At 37.5% G+C, this 15,731-nt stretch overlaps 1 protein-coding gene across 3 annotated transcripts in view; it reads left to right on the forward strand.

The window, feature by feature from the left end:
• Positions 1–15,731, forward strand: part of GRM1 (glutamate metabotropic receptor 1) — a 371,221-nt gene that overhangs the window by 323,879 nt on the left and 31,611 nt on the right. For all 3 annotated transcript variants that reach the window (XM_067010975.1, XM_059035994.2, XM_067010976.1), the window contains exon 8: positions 7,028–7,958. In XM_067010975.1, coding sequence (XP_066867076.1) covers positions 7,028–7,958 — 931 coding nt within the window. The remainder of the gene's footprint in view (positions 1–7,027; positions 7,959–15,731) is intronic.

Raw genomic sequence — 15,731 nt, forward strand, 5'->3', positions numbered from 1 at the left:
TTGAGAGCCTGCCTGCCGATGCAGGGGTCACGGGTTCGTGCCCCGGTCCGGGAGGATCCCACATGCCGCGGAGCGGCTGGGCCCGTGAGCCATGGCCGCTGAGCCTGCGCGTCCGGAGCCTGTGCTCCGCAACGGGAGGGGCCACAACAGTGAGAGGCCCGCATACCGCAAAAAAAAAAAAAAAAAAAAAAAAAAAAAAATACTGTTATAGAAATTAACTTTTTAACTATTTTTCCCCATCCATCAGTTACTGCCACCTCTCATATTATCTACTCATTTATTCACTTTTATATTATACACTACCACCTACTTCATGCCAGGTATTTTTTTTTTTTTTTTTTGCGGTACGCGGGCCTCTCACTGCTGTGGCCTCTCCCGTTGCGGAGCGCAGGCTCCGGACGCGCAGGCGCAGCGGCCATGGCTCACGGGCCCAGCCGTTACGCAGCACGTGGGATCTTCCCGGACCGGGGCACAAACCTGTGTCCCCTGCGTCGGCAGGCGGACTCTCAACCACTGCGCCACCAGGGAAGCCCTATTTTTTTGAGAAACTGGGACATATGGGTGAATGAAACAAGGTTTATATCCTGGGAGAGAAGCTTCATATGAAACCAGACATGTAAACAAGTAATTATAAGCCTTACAACAGGAGTATGTACAAAATTTCATGTAAGTACAGAGAAAAAAGCAATCATTTTTCCCTGGGAAGAGAAAAACCTTCACAGAGGAAGGGACATTGAGTTAAACATTAAATAATAATTTCACCTTGTAGGTAATTTATATTAATGTTATAATGTTAAAGAAAGCATTTCAATGAAGCCTTATGCAATCATGAAGTACTACTGTAAATGTTATTAAATGCCCCAACACACATTAGGTAGCATAATTGTGGCCTATCTTTATTTCTTGATTCATATTAAATTTGTCTTTACCGAATTGGAAAGAAGTCAGATATTAAATTTTAGCCTCCTCTAATGCATTTGGATCTTACTAGTGAGCCAATGTTTGTTTCAAAAACTAGGAGTAACCCGTTTTCCTCAGATCAGAGTTATTACCACTTCTCTTGTATTTTGCTCAGTAGTTTGTAGTCTGCTTGAAGGAAACTGACTTGTCCAATGGTTCTGGATTGTCTAGGGTAACTCTAACCATAGACACTGCCAGGTCCTTAAGTTCTCTGTGCTTTAGATATAATATGCACAATCCCATTAAAGTCTTCTCCTTTTGGGTGCTGGGGGTCGGGTAGGCTCAGAACACTCACTCTTTACCACTGGTTGAACTTAACCGCCATCCCTTCTAGTCTTGGAATACCCAAACACACTTGAGGGTTGGGCAACTCTTCTCTTTAAACCTCAAAACAGGACAAATAAGTACATTACATCACATATATGAACAATATAGGTATTTTGTCTAATTCCCTCAAGATATCAAAGCTAGCACTTCTCAAATTTAGGGTGTCTTTAAAAATAAAAAAGGAAAGGAAAGAAAAGAATAAAAAACAACTTTTAAGAAGCTTATTCAAAATGTAAATGATCAGTCCCAATCCCCAGGTGATTCTGTTTTGGATGGTCCTGGATTGGCCTTGAAAACTTTGGTTTCCACATGGGGAAAATAATCTAGGATCTTCACACAAGATAAAGTAATCCTAGTGGTGGTGTAGGTATAGCTTTGGGGTGTTGTTATGACAAACTGCTACTGTTACAACACAAGAATATTTATACTTCTATCATAAGGATGTTTTTCTTCATTTGTCTATAGTACACTACATAGGATGGGCTTCATTTACAACTAGACTTGGAAGACTCTTTGATTATCTGTTGAGATGGCTGAGTATCCGTCTTTGGTTTCCAGCTACATTAAGGGCACTTAATGATTTATGATATACACTTTACAGTTTGAAACTCCACTGATGACAACCAAAGTCAGTTCATTTGCTGATGGATTTCCCCTGGCATTTTTTATTAGACAGGTTGTCTTGGCTCTATGACTTGAGGGTCATAAAAGACTTCACTGAGAACTTCTATCTGGAGGTGTCTCAAAACCAATGTTCATTGTGCAGATTTTGGTAGCTGAATCCACAGATGAAGTATGCCCTTGTAGGAATAAGGGTCCTAGAGAGCTTGCACCTGGATACCTCTTGATCCCTGGCTGCTAAACTGAACTTTCTCTTACTGTACTTTACCTTTTGCCTTTAAATGAAAACATTACATAAGCACGTTCTATGAGTCTTCTGAACTCTTTCAAATATTTGAACTTGTGAAATATTTGCATATACAAAGCTTATTGTTATAACATACTTAACAATAGCTTGATATAACTGAATTACTGAGTTAGAGTAATGATTGTCTCTAACAAAACCCAGGTTTAGGCAAGTCCTTATTACGAGTGTGGAGAACATTAAAGACAAACTCAGGTTTGTATAGCTTTTATCAATAAAGTAGAAAAGTATGAATAAGCAAGAACATACAAAGGAGAGTATGATATGTATAAGAATCTTAAGATAATCTTGCCCAGAAGACCACTGTGTAGTCATCAGCTTGCTTCAAGTTTCTTAGGTTAACAGTTAACTTTCATGAGCCTTCAGCTTCTGGAGGCTCTCTGCAAACCTCAGTTTAAAGTCACTAAGAGATGTTACCTTCAGCAGTATTAAGGTTCCCTTTTACTTGTCCAGAGGTTTGGGAATGAAGACAGCCTTATGTAATTTAAATTCATGAATAAGTGTTCCGACGAAAAGTTCCCATATCACTAGATTGGTGAGTTGGAACATGCTTGCTAAGACCACACATCTGATCATATTTTTGCCATTGTAAGTATTGTGCCTTTTCAATAGGGAAATGCTTCAACCCATCCAGAAGATAAATACACTATTTAAGCTAGTATATATTTATAAGCCATAGAAGAAGACAACTGTATGCAGTGCATTTGGAGTTACTCAAAGGATTCTTTTGCAATTGTATCAGTCAGTGACCCCGACCTTTACAGTTTTTCCAGATTAATTTAATTACAAATGAAGCATGAACTGGCCACATCTGCTATCCTGGGAATGTTTAATTTTTAATGTTTAAACTAGTGTTTAATTTTGTGGCCAATTTGTTTCTACTGAAATGAATTCTTCCCCTTTTTCCATCAGAATTTTATCTAGTGTATATTGGATATTTCATCTGGTGCTACGAGATAGCCATCTGGTTTTGCCAGAATTATCCTTATGGATCTTACAACACAATCATTCTGGTATCTCTTTTAAGAATCTCTTTTCTGTCTAGAGTTTGTATACCTACAATTGAATTCTTGAACTTCTCCATGGATTTGTTATTATTAATAAATTATTTGTTGTTCTATATGAGACTCTGTAAGGACTCTTAGAGCAGTCTGTTTAGCATGATTGTCTCTAAAATATTTCTATTATCTTTCAAAGTACTAGAACGGTATTAGCTTTTATAGTACCTTTTTTTCTAACTGCAGGTCTCAACCTTTATGGCAGCAATTATTTTATATAACATCAACACATCAAGAAATTAATTATCCTTAGGCAAGGAGACTAAGCATTGGCTATAGAACTAAGAGGTTGGGTAAATTTGCTTTTAATGGGTAAATTTGTTATATATTGCTGTGTAACAAATTACCCCCAAACAAATTACCCCAAAACTTATTAGCTTACAGTGACACACATTTATTATCTCACAGTTTCTGTGGGTCAGAAATGCCACAGTATAGCTGAGTTCTCTGCTTCATGATCTTTCACAAAGCTAAAATCAAACTGTCAGCGAGGGATGGGGTCTAGCTTGATTGTGGAAGGGTGCACTTCCAAACTCAGTTATTGGCAGGATATAATCCTCAAAAGATTGCTGAATTGAGGGCTTCAGCTTTCTTTTTATTTTTTTAGCTGGTTATTGCATGGGGACTGTTCTCGGTCTCTTGCCATGTGGACCTTAGCAGCATAGGAGGTTGCTTCATCAGAGCCAGCAAGAGGGTCTGAGTCTGCTACTAAGATGGAACTTATCTTATGTAACCCACTCACAGGAGGGGCATCCCATCAACTTTGCTATATTCTATAAAAAAGAAACAAGTTATAGACCTAGTTCATACTCAAGGAGAGAGTATTATACAAGGACATGAATCCCAGGATGTGGGGATTATTCGGAACCATTTTGGAAGCTGCCTACCACAATGAACAGTGGTGGTTTGACATTGCTATGCTGTTAATACATATAGATCATGGTGTAGCGTTTTCATATTTATACAGAAAAGAACGATTTGTGATGATCTAGGTATCTATGATAATCTGTATACTTATGTGCTCTGTTTCAATCAATCTTCCTATTTCTGTGGAGTCTTTCATCCATAAGAATTCTGAAACAAAAGCTGTTACTTGGATAATGTCTTAAATTATACATAGTATAGGTATTTTCATGACTAAATCAGATAACATTTGATCATGTGTAAGAATTATAGCACATCTTGTCTGGCAGTAAATCCTGTGTGTTAAAATTGTGGGTTTTGTGTCACCAAGAATAATGTATTCTTATAATAATAATCTCAAAGTCCCAGTTATATGTTGGAGCATAGGATTATCAAAGATTTTCACTATTTGAGTGGTTTTATTAAACCAAGGTATTTGATGTTCTATTAATAGTGAGATGATTAGTAGACATAAAGGCATCTATATCAATAAGAAAGAGATATTGCTTCCCCTGGGAGTTCAGAGAACAGACAGGGAGTTCTTGGGTGCCAGTGTCTCCCCTGGGGTTAAGTCATTAGACAGATTTTAGGTAGTTATCCTGAGTTTTACTAATATGGGGTAATGGTTCTTTAAATTACACTTTTATTTGTGATATCGATAGGTTTTCTTATCTATAGGTTCCCAAATTACAGAGAGTAGAGGCCCTTTTAGATGTCTTACCTAAAGATCCATGATTATATTGATTTCTTGTTTATTTACTATATAACTCTATCTGGAAATGTCTAGTCACCTATTAGATATTTTCTAACTTGGTAATTTTAAATTTTAACATTTTTTTCCTGTTTGATGGCCCTGATGCAGGTCTGAGCCCATTTGTAGAGACGCTATAGTCCTTGTTATGTCAGTTATTGAGTCTACCCCAGAATTGTTTGAAGGTTTCCTAAAATCTATCTTCCATCCTTAATTTGAATCTTTATTGAAAAAAAAAGTCTGAAATTGCTTTATGTAATGCATTTTCTATTTTTATTTTTTAAATGTTACACAACTGGGTTATTTAAATCTTCCCTTTTGTAATGTGCTGCTTTTTAAATATTTTCCTACATGAGGCTAACAATTAATTGATTTAGTTGGTACATATCTGTAGTGCAGTACAATAAGTATCTAATTAAAAATCCTGAATTCTGCAGAAAATATTTTGCCTGTGTCCCTGAAGTTTACGAAAATCATTAATTATAGCTCTCAATTTGGCTCTAGACCAGGGTTTTAATTCAAATTCAATAGATCTGACTTGTGTTCTAGAAATTTAAAATGCAGTATTCTTTTCTAATAAAAACTCCGAAGACAGAACAGCTCATTTACAAAACCAGGTTGCATAGAAAAAGAGAAATGCAAAGAGGGTAGCTTTCAGAAGGTTACAAAGGCCTTGGCAAAGACTCCATTGGAATTTGAATTGTATTTAGCAGCCTCAATATGCCAATTAAAGGAGCTGAATATCGACTATTAAGTATTTTATCTCCAAATGTGTCTATAGCTGTTCTTAAATATTTTAATTTATTGATTGTGTCACATCAAAATTTCCCCATAATGGTCATTGTTATTCTAACTATGTATCTATCTAATCATCTTTCTAAACTTTATCAAGGTAACAGGAAGATTTAGAATTAAAATGTGACTTTTTTTGGAAGCAGAAGTTCTTCCAGGAAGAGGCTGAGACTCTGACACAGACAAGCCCCTGACACACAAAAGAGAGAGGCCACTATGATCAGTCAGGAGCGTGTGCTTCTGAGTGGTTTGCACTCATGTATTAAATGTGAGTCTGATCCCAGCTGGGTGATTATCAGAAGCCAGGGCTGACACTGACTGGTTAACGTGCAAAACTGTGTTCGCTGACGGGAGCTCGTTGAATGGCTGAACAGGTTTAAAACAGGTTCTGGTGGTTCCTCGCTCTCATGGCTACAGAACAATGAGTCTCTTCCTGAATTTATGGAAATACATATTTTTATTCTCACAATTTGGGAAATATGGCCCAGACCAATCACAAAATTCTGTGAAGGGGTTGTTGCTAGGATTTGACAAATGTTTTTCTCTCTGTGAAATACAAAAGAGACTTTATTCTGGAAGGAGAAGATAAGCCAGGCGTTTAAGAACACAGCACTGTCTCTCATTTCAAGAGATGGGTGAGGGGAGATTTCATTCTTCTTTAGTATGTCTATTAGAGGTTGATAACTCAAAGGCCCTCAGATGCCACGTTCATAACTAAAGAGGTGAGACTTAGAGTGAGTAATATAATATGTGGTAAATAGGAGAATGCAGATTCTTCTAAAGAATTCAAATGAAATTTATGTTTAAAAAGTTTGCTGGCTGGCCAAAAAGAAAGAATAGAAATGAAAGAAAATGCTTGTCTATAAGCTGGACTTGCCTCTGGACAATAGCTGCATAAACGTAAAAATTTTGTTAGTTTATTTCTTACTAACTTATTCTATTACACTGTGACCATTTAACCCTCAGTGGAAACACGGTTTAGTTTCCTTCTTTTTGTTTCATTTTCTGAAAGTGTGGAACCAAGTTCCATCCACGGAGCAGCATCCATTTATAACACTGGAAGCAAAGATTATATCTATAGGCTTAAGTATGTCACATTAGGCTTGTGATGAGATTCGGTTTGGGAACATGATTGTCCAGAGAAGACAATGGTGTATGTCTATTTGTGTGATAGAGAGGCATTTTTTAAAAAAATTAAAATAGCTTAAATCATGGAAGATGCAAATATAGCTATGCCTCTGGTAACTAGTAAGCACTGTTATTGATCAGCAAAATCTTAGATTCATTTTAAAACTCTCTTTCTCATCACAGGCTGTGAACCCATTCCTGTCCGCTATCTGGAGTGGAGCAACATAGAATCCATCATAGCCATTGCCTTTTCCTGCCTGGGAATCCTTGTTACCTTGTTTGTTACCCTTATCTTCGTGCTGTACCGGGATACGCCAGTGGTCAAATCCTCCAGTCGGGAGCTCTGCTACATTATTCTAGCTGGAATCTTCCTCGGTTACGTGTGCCCTTTCACTCTCATTGCCAAACCTACTACCACATCCTGCTACCTCCAGCGCCTCCTGGTCGGCCTCTCCTCTGCCATGTGCTACTCTGCTTTAGTGACCAAAACGAATCGCATTGCACGCATCCTGGCTGGCAGCAAGAAGAAGATCTGCACCCGCAAGCCCAGGTTTATGAGTGCCTGGGCCCAGGTGATCATTGCCTCAATTCTCATTAGTGTGCAGCTAACTTTGGTGGTAACCCTGATCATCATGGAGCCCCCCATGCCCATTCTGTCCTACCCAAGCATCAAAGAAGTCTACCTTATCTGCAATACCAGCAACTTGGGTGTGGTGGCCCCTCTGGGCTACAATGGACTCCTCATCATGAGCTGTACCTACTATGCCTTCAAGACCCGCAACGTGCCCGCCAACTTCAATGAGGCCAAATATATCGCCTTCACCATGTACACCACCTGCATCATTTGGCTGGCTTTTGTGCCCATTTACTTTGGGAGCAACTACAAGATCATCACTACCTGCTTTGCAGTGAGCCTCAGTGTAACGGTGGCCCTGGGGTGCATGTTCACTCCCAAGATGTACATCATCATTGCCAAGCCTGAGAGGAATGTACGCAGTGCCTTCACCACCTCAGATGTAGTCCGCATGCATGTTGGCGATGGCAAGCTGCCCTGCCGCTCCAACACTTTCCTCAACATTTTCCGAAGAAAGAAACCAGGGGCAGGGAATGCCAAGTGAGTTATCTGACCTGGGTTTGCCTCCTCTCTCTCTCTCTCTCTCTCTCTCTCTCTCTCTCTCTCTCTCTCTCTTCTATTTTCTTCTATTTGACTAAATCGTGTTCTTCCATTTCCCCAGTGTTTTTCCTGTCCTTTCTTAATCTTTTCTTTTTTTTCAAATCTCACATTCTGTTGCACTAGGAATGTAGTACTAAAGGTCTTCGTTGTTTTCATTTCTTTGAAAGAGCAAGGAACGTGAAGCAACAGCCAGCTGAGCATATACGTATTCTGACCTGCAATCTGCAGATCCTGTTGTGTCCCTAAGGTTTTCCTGTTGCACGGGTCCTCCTGCTGTGGAGCATAAGTACATCTCTGGGGTCTGGTCAGAGATGCAATCTCTAGTTCTCATTTCTAGTTTAGATCATGGTTGAGATAGTTTCCGATTTATTTTTATTACTTTGGAGCCATACCATTACTCATCTGGGATGGAGAGGAAGGAAATTAGGCACCTGGGGAAGTCTATTTCAAAATTTGAGTGCAGCTGAGCACCAAGTATGTCCTGAAATAAGTTCCCTGAAGCAACTGTCTTACCGTGCCCCTTATTTATTGAGATTTAATGTATACTGTAAACTTCCATAATGCTACACATGAATTGACCTATCTCTACGACAAGGTTATAACCAGAATGGTTTCCTAGCCATAAAGTACCAAATGAAATAAGGAATCAGATAAAAAGGTGAAGAGCCCCAAACTTGAGAGTTGGCATGAACATCAAAGTCCAGAATATTTATATTTTGGTAATTCTTCTGAGTAGTTTATATAATACACACATTCCTTTCTTTTCCCTGACTCTATTTTGCAAAGAAGCCTATGCTAAAATTTGCATGTGTCATCTCTTTCTGAGACCCATGAAAACAGATTTCATGTCACATTTACAACTTTTAAAATAACACGGATGCTTGAAGTTCCAGTGGTAGTTGAATTATCCAAAAAGTAAACGATTTTCCCCATTAGCAGTATTAATTTCACTTTTTGAAACAACCCTTTGAAAGTGAAGGATTTTAATAGTAATAATTATAACATATACATCGTTTTAGAACTATTCTGTGCACCTGAACATGTCAGCAAGGTAAGGGGAGGGGAATGGATGTTGTTTTCCCCAATTTTGTAGGTGAGGACACCAAGCCACTGTGAATTTGTGTGACTCTTAAGTAAATTCCACTTAGTTAGCCGTTCTTTGCCTAAGTCTAAACTGGCATGAAATTTCTCATTTTCACATATGTCAAAAAACCTACATGCCTTAAACTTCTGGGTTTTTTATCTTTACGGGTCAAGCAGCACCATGGACATCTTTTACAAAAATCATATAATTGGCTTGAGGATCAGATGAGGGAGTCTACGGGAAAATATATTTTTGAAGTCCATCAAGTTTTGTTATTATTTCAAATAAAGACATCCTTAAATTTTTTCAGTGTTAAGGATGAAGCCAATAATTTACACCTACTTCTTGCAGTATCAAGTTCTTCATGAGATGCTGATTATAAAAGTTGCTTAGCCGCTTTTTTCCCTTGCCCTGATTTTTTCATTCCTGCCAACATCCTCTCAGTTCTAGTGAGCATGAAAGCAAAACAACAGTGCCATGAAATGAGGAAAAAAATTAGACCATAGCCAAAGGATCCAGATGCACAATGGCATCATGACAATTACCATTAAGAGGGAAGGAATGAGAGGAGACAAAATGAAAAGAAGGGAGAAAACACTCTTTAAACTGGAATATTTGTAGAGACTAAGATTTCCTTTATCACTTCCCATATGGCTTTATGAGGGTTCCATTCCAGCATCCACCATTACCCAGAGCCATGTTTTCTAACTACCTTTATTATGGTTCTTCAGAAACTTTCATATGATTTTTGGTCATGAGTCATTTCTGAAAGCTGTTATAATAACCATTTAGTGGAAAGAGAGAATCTATGTGATCAAGATATCTTTTGGTACTCAGGATTATGCATTTCTGAAAGCTCTCTCCGGGATTCTATGTACAGACAGATATGGGCACCTGTCCAAGAGAGAGGTGCCTAATCATTAGTACACATTGCTTGGCTGCTGGGATAAAATGAAGTTAGCTTACCACTTCTATAGTAGCCAGGCACTGTGTTTATTCTGACTACCTTCTCACACCTGGAACTGCTTTCCTTAGAGGTTGAGAATATTCCCTTCATTATTATGAATTTAGAAATTAATTTCATTTAGAATCACACTTTTGAGAGAAAAATCATCTTGGTCTAAACTGGATTGGTTGTCTAGGAAGCGCTGCTTTCACCAGTTAATGCATTGCTCAACTATTAGCTGTAGTTTATCAAGCACTATCAGATTATAGTGTAAGTAAGGAATAATACTTCTAATTAGTAATTCTAACATGCAGCTTTCTTTGTACAATTGGTAGCTTCTCCAAAGTGTACCATACAGCTGAGCTGATCCACAGAGGGTATTTGAGGCTAAAGTTCTATGGAAAACAACCATTTATTTACTCATTTTTCTCCCTTACTCTGCCATTGCTTCTCTATGAGACTGTACTTTTGAAATATAAAAATAATCCCGTGCCTCTGTCTTTACCTTTTTATTGCTGTTTTATGATTTCCTGATCTGTCTCCAAAGTTACAAAAACCACAATCTAATATTTTCTACAGCAACAAAAATCCAGCAGAGTTTTGCCAACTGAAGCAAGGGGCTGAAAACTCTGGGGAACATATCACCCAATGAGTTTATTACCATTCTGGATGTGTAATCCCTACATTTATGGTGCACTGTGGGTGTTCGGCAGTCTGCATATGTAGCTATAAACACAGAACAGATGCTGTAATGAAGAGCTTCCAACTGGTCTGTTTGATATTATTCTGAGGAGTTGCAAGTCCAACTATATTCTCATACCAGGCTGTTTCTGAGATATAGGAGAGGGATGATGTTGTGTGTCTGCTTTTGCAAAGTTTACTTCAATTTGTTATTTTGTTCACAGCCAGATATCTGACACAACCAAAGGTATGGGCACTTGCATTTATATTTTCTGAAATATAATTTAGGAGGATTTTAATCAATAAATTGGGTATTTGGACTACTTGAATTACTTATAGTTAGAAATCCTATTAGGCATAATCCTGCCCTGGAAGATCAACTGAATTACAAAATTACAATACCTTTGACATTGCTAATATCTTTAGCTGTTGATGTATTTGCATGGGAAACTATTCAGACCTAAATTAATATAAAGATAGTGGTAAAATTCTCTTTCTTGGCAGTAGAAGAAACATAGAAATCCATAGACATTCATAAGTAAGCAAGTTATTTTGATCCAAGTTACTTATCACTTACTTTTAAAGCAAAATGAGTTAACATTATGCAACTAAAACATTAAGACATTATGTAAATGACATACTTTCTTTTAAAAAAAAGTTATATCAATGGCTAAAAGTCAAACTAACACTTCTAGTCATTTTTTTGATAAATAACTCAATGAGTGCCAAGCAATGTGAGGGCGCATGGAGCTGAAATGTGACAGTAGACGCCTATGACTTTTTGGGTGCATAATTGCAGGCAAAACTAAAAACAATTACAATCACCAAAAAAAGGCATTAAATTGATGCAAGGAAGTAATTTTAAAATATAGGTTTCTAAGTGAATAGTGTATGAGTATGTTCTTATGATTGTTTCTTAAACATTTGTATATATGGGGTTTTTTTTCCTTTGAACATCTTTATTGGAGTATAATTGCTTTACAATGAAGTGTTACTTTCTGCTTTATATCAAAGTGAATCAGCTATACATATACATATATCCCCATATCTCCTCCCTGTTGCGTCTCTTTCCCACCCTCCCTATCCCACCCATCTAGGTGGTCACAAAGCACCAAGCTGATCTCTATGTGCTATGTGGCTGCTTCCCACTAGGTATCTGTTTTACATTTGGTAGTGTATGTATGTCAGTGCCACTCTCTCACTTCATCCCAGCTTACCCTTCCCACTCCCCATTCCTCAAGTCCATTCTCTACGACTGCATCTTTATTCCTGTCCTGCCCCTAGGTTCTTCAGAACCTTTTTTTTTTTTTTTTTTTAGATTCCATGTATATGTGTTAGCTGGTATTTGTTTTTTCTCTCTTTCTGACTTACTTCACTCTATATGACAGACTCTAGGTCCATCCACTTCACTACAAATAACTCAATTTCGTTTCTTTTTATGGCTGAGTAATATTCCATGTATATATGTGCCATATCCTCTTTGTCCATTCATCTGTTGATAGACATTTAGGTTGGTTCCATGTCCTGGCTATTGTAAACAGAGCTGCAATGAACATTGTGGTACATGACTCTTTTTGAATTAAGGTTTTCTCATGGTATATGCCCAGTAGTGGGATTGCTCGGTCATATGGCAGTTCTATTTTTTAGTTTATTGAGGAACCTCCATATTGTTCTCCATAGTGGCTGTATCAATTTACATTCCCACCCACAGGGCAAGAGGGTTCCCTTTTCTCCACACCTTCTCCAGCATTTATTGCTTGTAGATTTTTGATGAAGGCCATTCTAACCGGTGTGAAGTGATACCTCGTTGTAGTTTTGATTTGCAATTCTCTAATGATTAGTGTTGTTGAGCATCCTTTCATGTGTTTGTTTACAATCTGTATATCTTCTTTAGAGAAATGTCTATTTAGGTCTTCTGCCCATTTTTTGGATTGGGTAGTTTGTTTTTTTGATATTGAGCTACATGAACTGCTTGTAAATTTTGGAGGTTAATCCTTTGTCAATTGCTTCGTTTGCAAATATTTTCTCCCATTCTGAGGGTTGTCCTTTGTCTTATTTATGTTTTCCTTTGCTGTGCAAAAGCTTTTGTTTCATTAGGTCCCATTTGTTTATTTTTGGTTTTATTTCCATTTCTCTAGGAGGTGGGTCAAAAAGGATCTTGCTGTAATTTATGTCATAGAGTGTTCTTCCTTTGTTTTCCTCTAAGGGTTTTATAGTGTCCAGTCTTACATTTAGGTTTGAGTTTATTTTTGTGTGTGGTGCTAGGGAGTGTTCTAATTTCATTCTTTTACATGTAGCTGTCCAGTTTTCCCAGCACCACTTATTGAAGAGACTATCTTTTCTCCATTGTAGATCCTTGCCTCCTTTGTCATAGGTTAGTTGACCAAAGGTGTTTGGGTTTATCTCTGGGCTTTCTATACCGTTCCATTGATCTATATTTCTGTTTTTGTGCCAGTACCATATTGTCTTGATTACTGTAGCTTTGTAGTATAGTCTGAAGACAGGGAGTCTGATTCCTCCAGCTCCGTTTTTTTCCCTGAAGACTGCTTTGGCTATTTGGGGTCTTTTGTGCTTCCATACAAATTTTAAGATTTTTTGTTCTAGTTCTGTAACAAAAGCCATTCATAATTTGATAGGGATTGCATTGAATCTGTAAATTGCTTTAGGTAGTAGAGTCATTTTCACAATATTGATTCTTCCAATCCAAGAACATGGTATATCTCTTCATCTGTTTGTATCATCTTTAATTTCTTTCATCAGTGTCTTATAGTTTTCTACATACAGGTCTGTTGTCTCCCTAGGTAGGTTTATTCCTAGGTATTTTATTCTTTTTGTTTCAGTGGTAAATGGGAGTGTTTCCTTAATTTCTCTTTCAGATTTTTCATCATTAGTGTATAGGAATGAAAGAGATTTCTTTGCGTTGATTTTGTGTCCTGCAACTTTACCAAATTCATTGATTAGCTCTAGTAGTTTTCTGGTGACATCATTAGGATTCTCTATGTATAGTATCATTGTCATCTGCAAACAGTGACAGTTTTACTTCTTCTTTTCCAATTTTTATTCCTTTTATTTCTTTTTCTCTTCTCTGATTGCCGTGACTAGGACTTCCAAAACTATGTTGAATAATAGTGGTGAGAGTGGACATCCTTGTCTTGTTCCTGATCTTAGAGGAAATGCTTTCAGTTTTTCACCATTGAGAATGATGATTGCTGTGGGTTTGTCATATATAGCCTGTATTATGTTGATGTAGGTTCCCTATATGCCCACTTTCTGGAGAGTTTTTATCATAAATGGGTGTTGAAATTTGTCATAAGCTTTTTCTGCACCTATTGAGATGATCATATGGTTTTTTTTCTTCAATTTGTTAATATGGTGTATTGCAGTGATTGATTTGCATATATCGAAGAATCCTTGGGCTTCCCTGATGGCGTAGTGCTTGAGAGTCTGCCTGCCAATGCAGGGGACACGGGATCATGCCCTGGTCCAGGAAGATCCCACATGCTACGGAGCGGCTAGGTCTGTGAGCCATGGCCGCTGAGCCTGCGCTCCGCAATAGGAGAGGCCACAACAGTGAGAGGCTCGCGTACTACAAAAAAAAAAAAAAAAAAAAAAAAAAAAAAAAAAAAGAATCCTTGCATCCCTGGGATAAATCCCACTTGATCATGGTGTATGATCCTTTTAATGTGTTGTTGGATTCTGTTTGCTAGTATTTTGTTGAGGATTTTTGCATCAATATTCATCAGTGATATTGGTCTGTAATTTTCTTTTTTTGTAATATCTTTGTCTGGTTTTGGTATCAGAGTGATGGTGGCCTCATAGAATGAGTGCGGGAGTGTTCCTTCCTCTGCAATTTTTTGGAAGAGTTTGAGAAGGATGGCTTTTAGCTCTTCTCTAAATGCTTGATAGAATTCACCCGTGAAGCCATCTGTCCTGGACTTTTGTTTCTTAGAAGATTTTTAATCATAGTTTCAATTACTTTACTTGTGATTTGTCTGTTCATATTTTCTATTTCTTCCTGGTTTGTCTTGGAAGGTTATACCTTTCTAAGAATGTGTCCATTTCTTCCAGGTTGTCCATTTTATTGGCATAGAGTTGCTTGTAGTAGTCTTTTAGGATGCTTTTTATTTCTGTGGTGTCTGTTGTAACCCTCCTTTTTCATTTCTAGTTTTTTGATTGAGTTCTCTCCCTCTTTTTCTTGATGAGTCTGGATAAAGGCTTGTCAATTTTATTTATCTTCTCAAGGAACCAGCTTTTAGTTTTATTGATCTTTGCTATTGTTTTCTTTGTTTCTATTTCATTTATTTCTGCTGTGATCTTTATTATTTCTTTCCTTCTACTAACTTTGGGTTTTGTCTTTTCTTCATTCTCTAGTTCCTTTAGGTGTAAGGTAGATTGTTTGAGATTTTTCTTGTTTCTTGAGGTAGGCCTGTATTGCTATAACCTTCCCACTTAGAACTGCTTTTGCTGCATCCCATAGGTTTTGGATCATTGTGTTTTCATTGTCATTTGTCTCTAGGTATTTTTTGATTTCCTCTTTGATCTCTTCAGTGATCTCTTGGTTATTTAGGAATGTATTGCTTAGCCTCCATGTGTTTGTGTTTTTTATGTTATTTCCCTGTAATTGATTTCTAATCTCGTAATTTTGTAGTCAGAAAAGATGCTTGATATGATTTCAATTTTCTTAAATTTACTGAGGCTTGATATTTGACCCAAGATGTGATCTATCCTGGAGAATGTTCCTTGTGCACTTGAGAAGAAAGTGTAATCTGCTGTTTTTGAATGGAATGTCCTATAAATCTATCTGGTCTATTGTGTCATTTAAAAGTTGTGTTTCCTTATTAATTTTCTGTTTGGATGATCTGTCCATTGGTGTAAGTGACATGTTAAATTCCCCCACTATTATTATGTTACTGTCGATTTCCTCTTTAAAGCTGTTAGCAGTTGCCTTATGCATTGAGGTGCTCCTCTGTTCAGTGCATATATATTTATAATTGTTATATCT

Source organism: Kogia breviceps, chromosome 13 (assembly GCF_026419965.1).
Source record: "Kogia breviceps isolate mKogBre1 chromosome 13, mKogBre1 haplotype 1, whole genome shotgun sequence".
Classification (NCBI taxonomy): Eukaryota; Metazoa; Chordata; class Mammalia; order Artiodactyla; family Physeteridae; genus Kogia; species Kogia breviceps.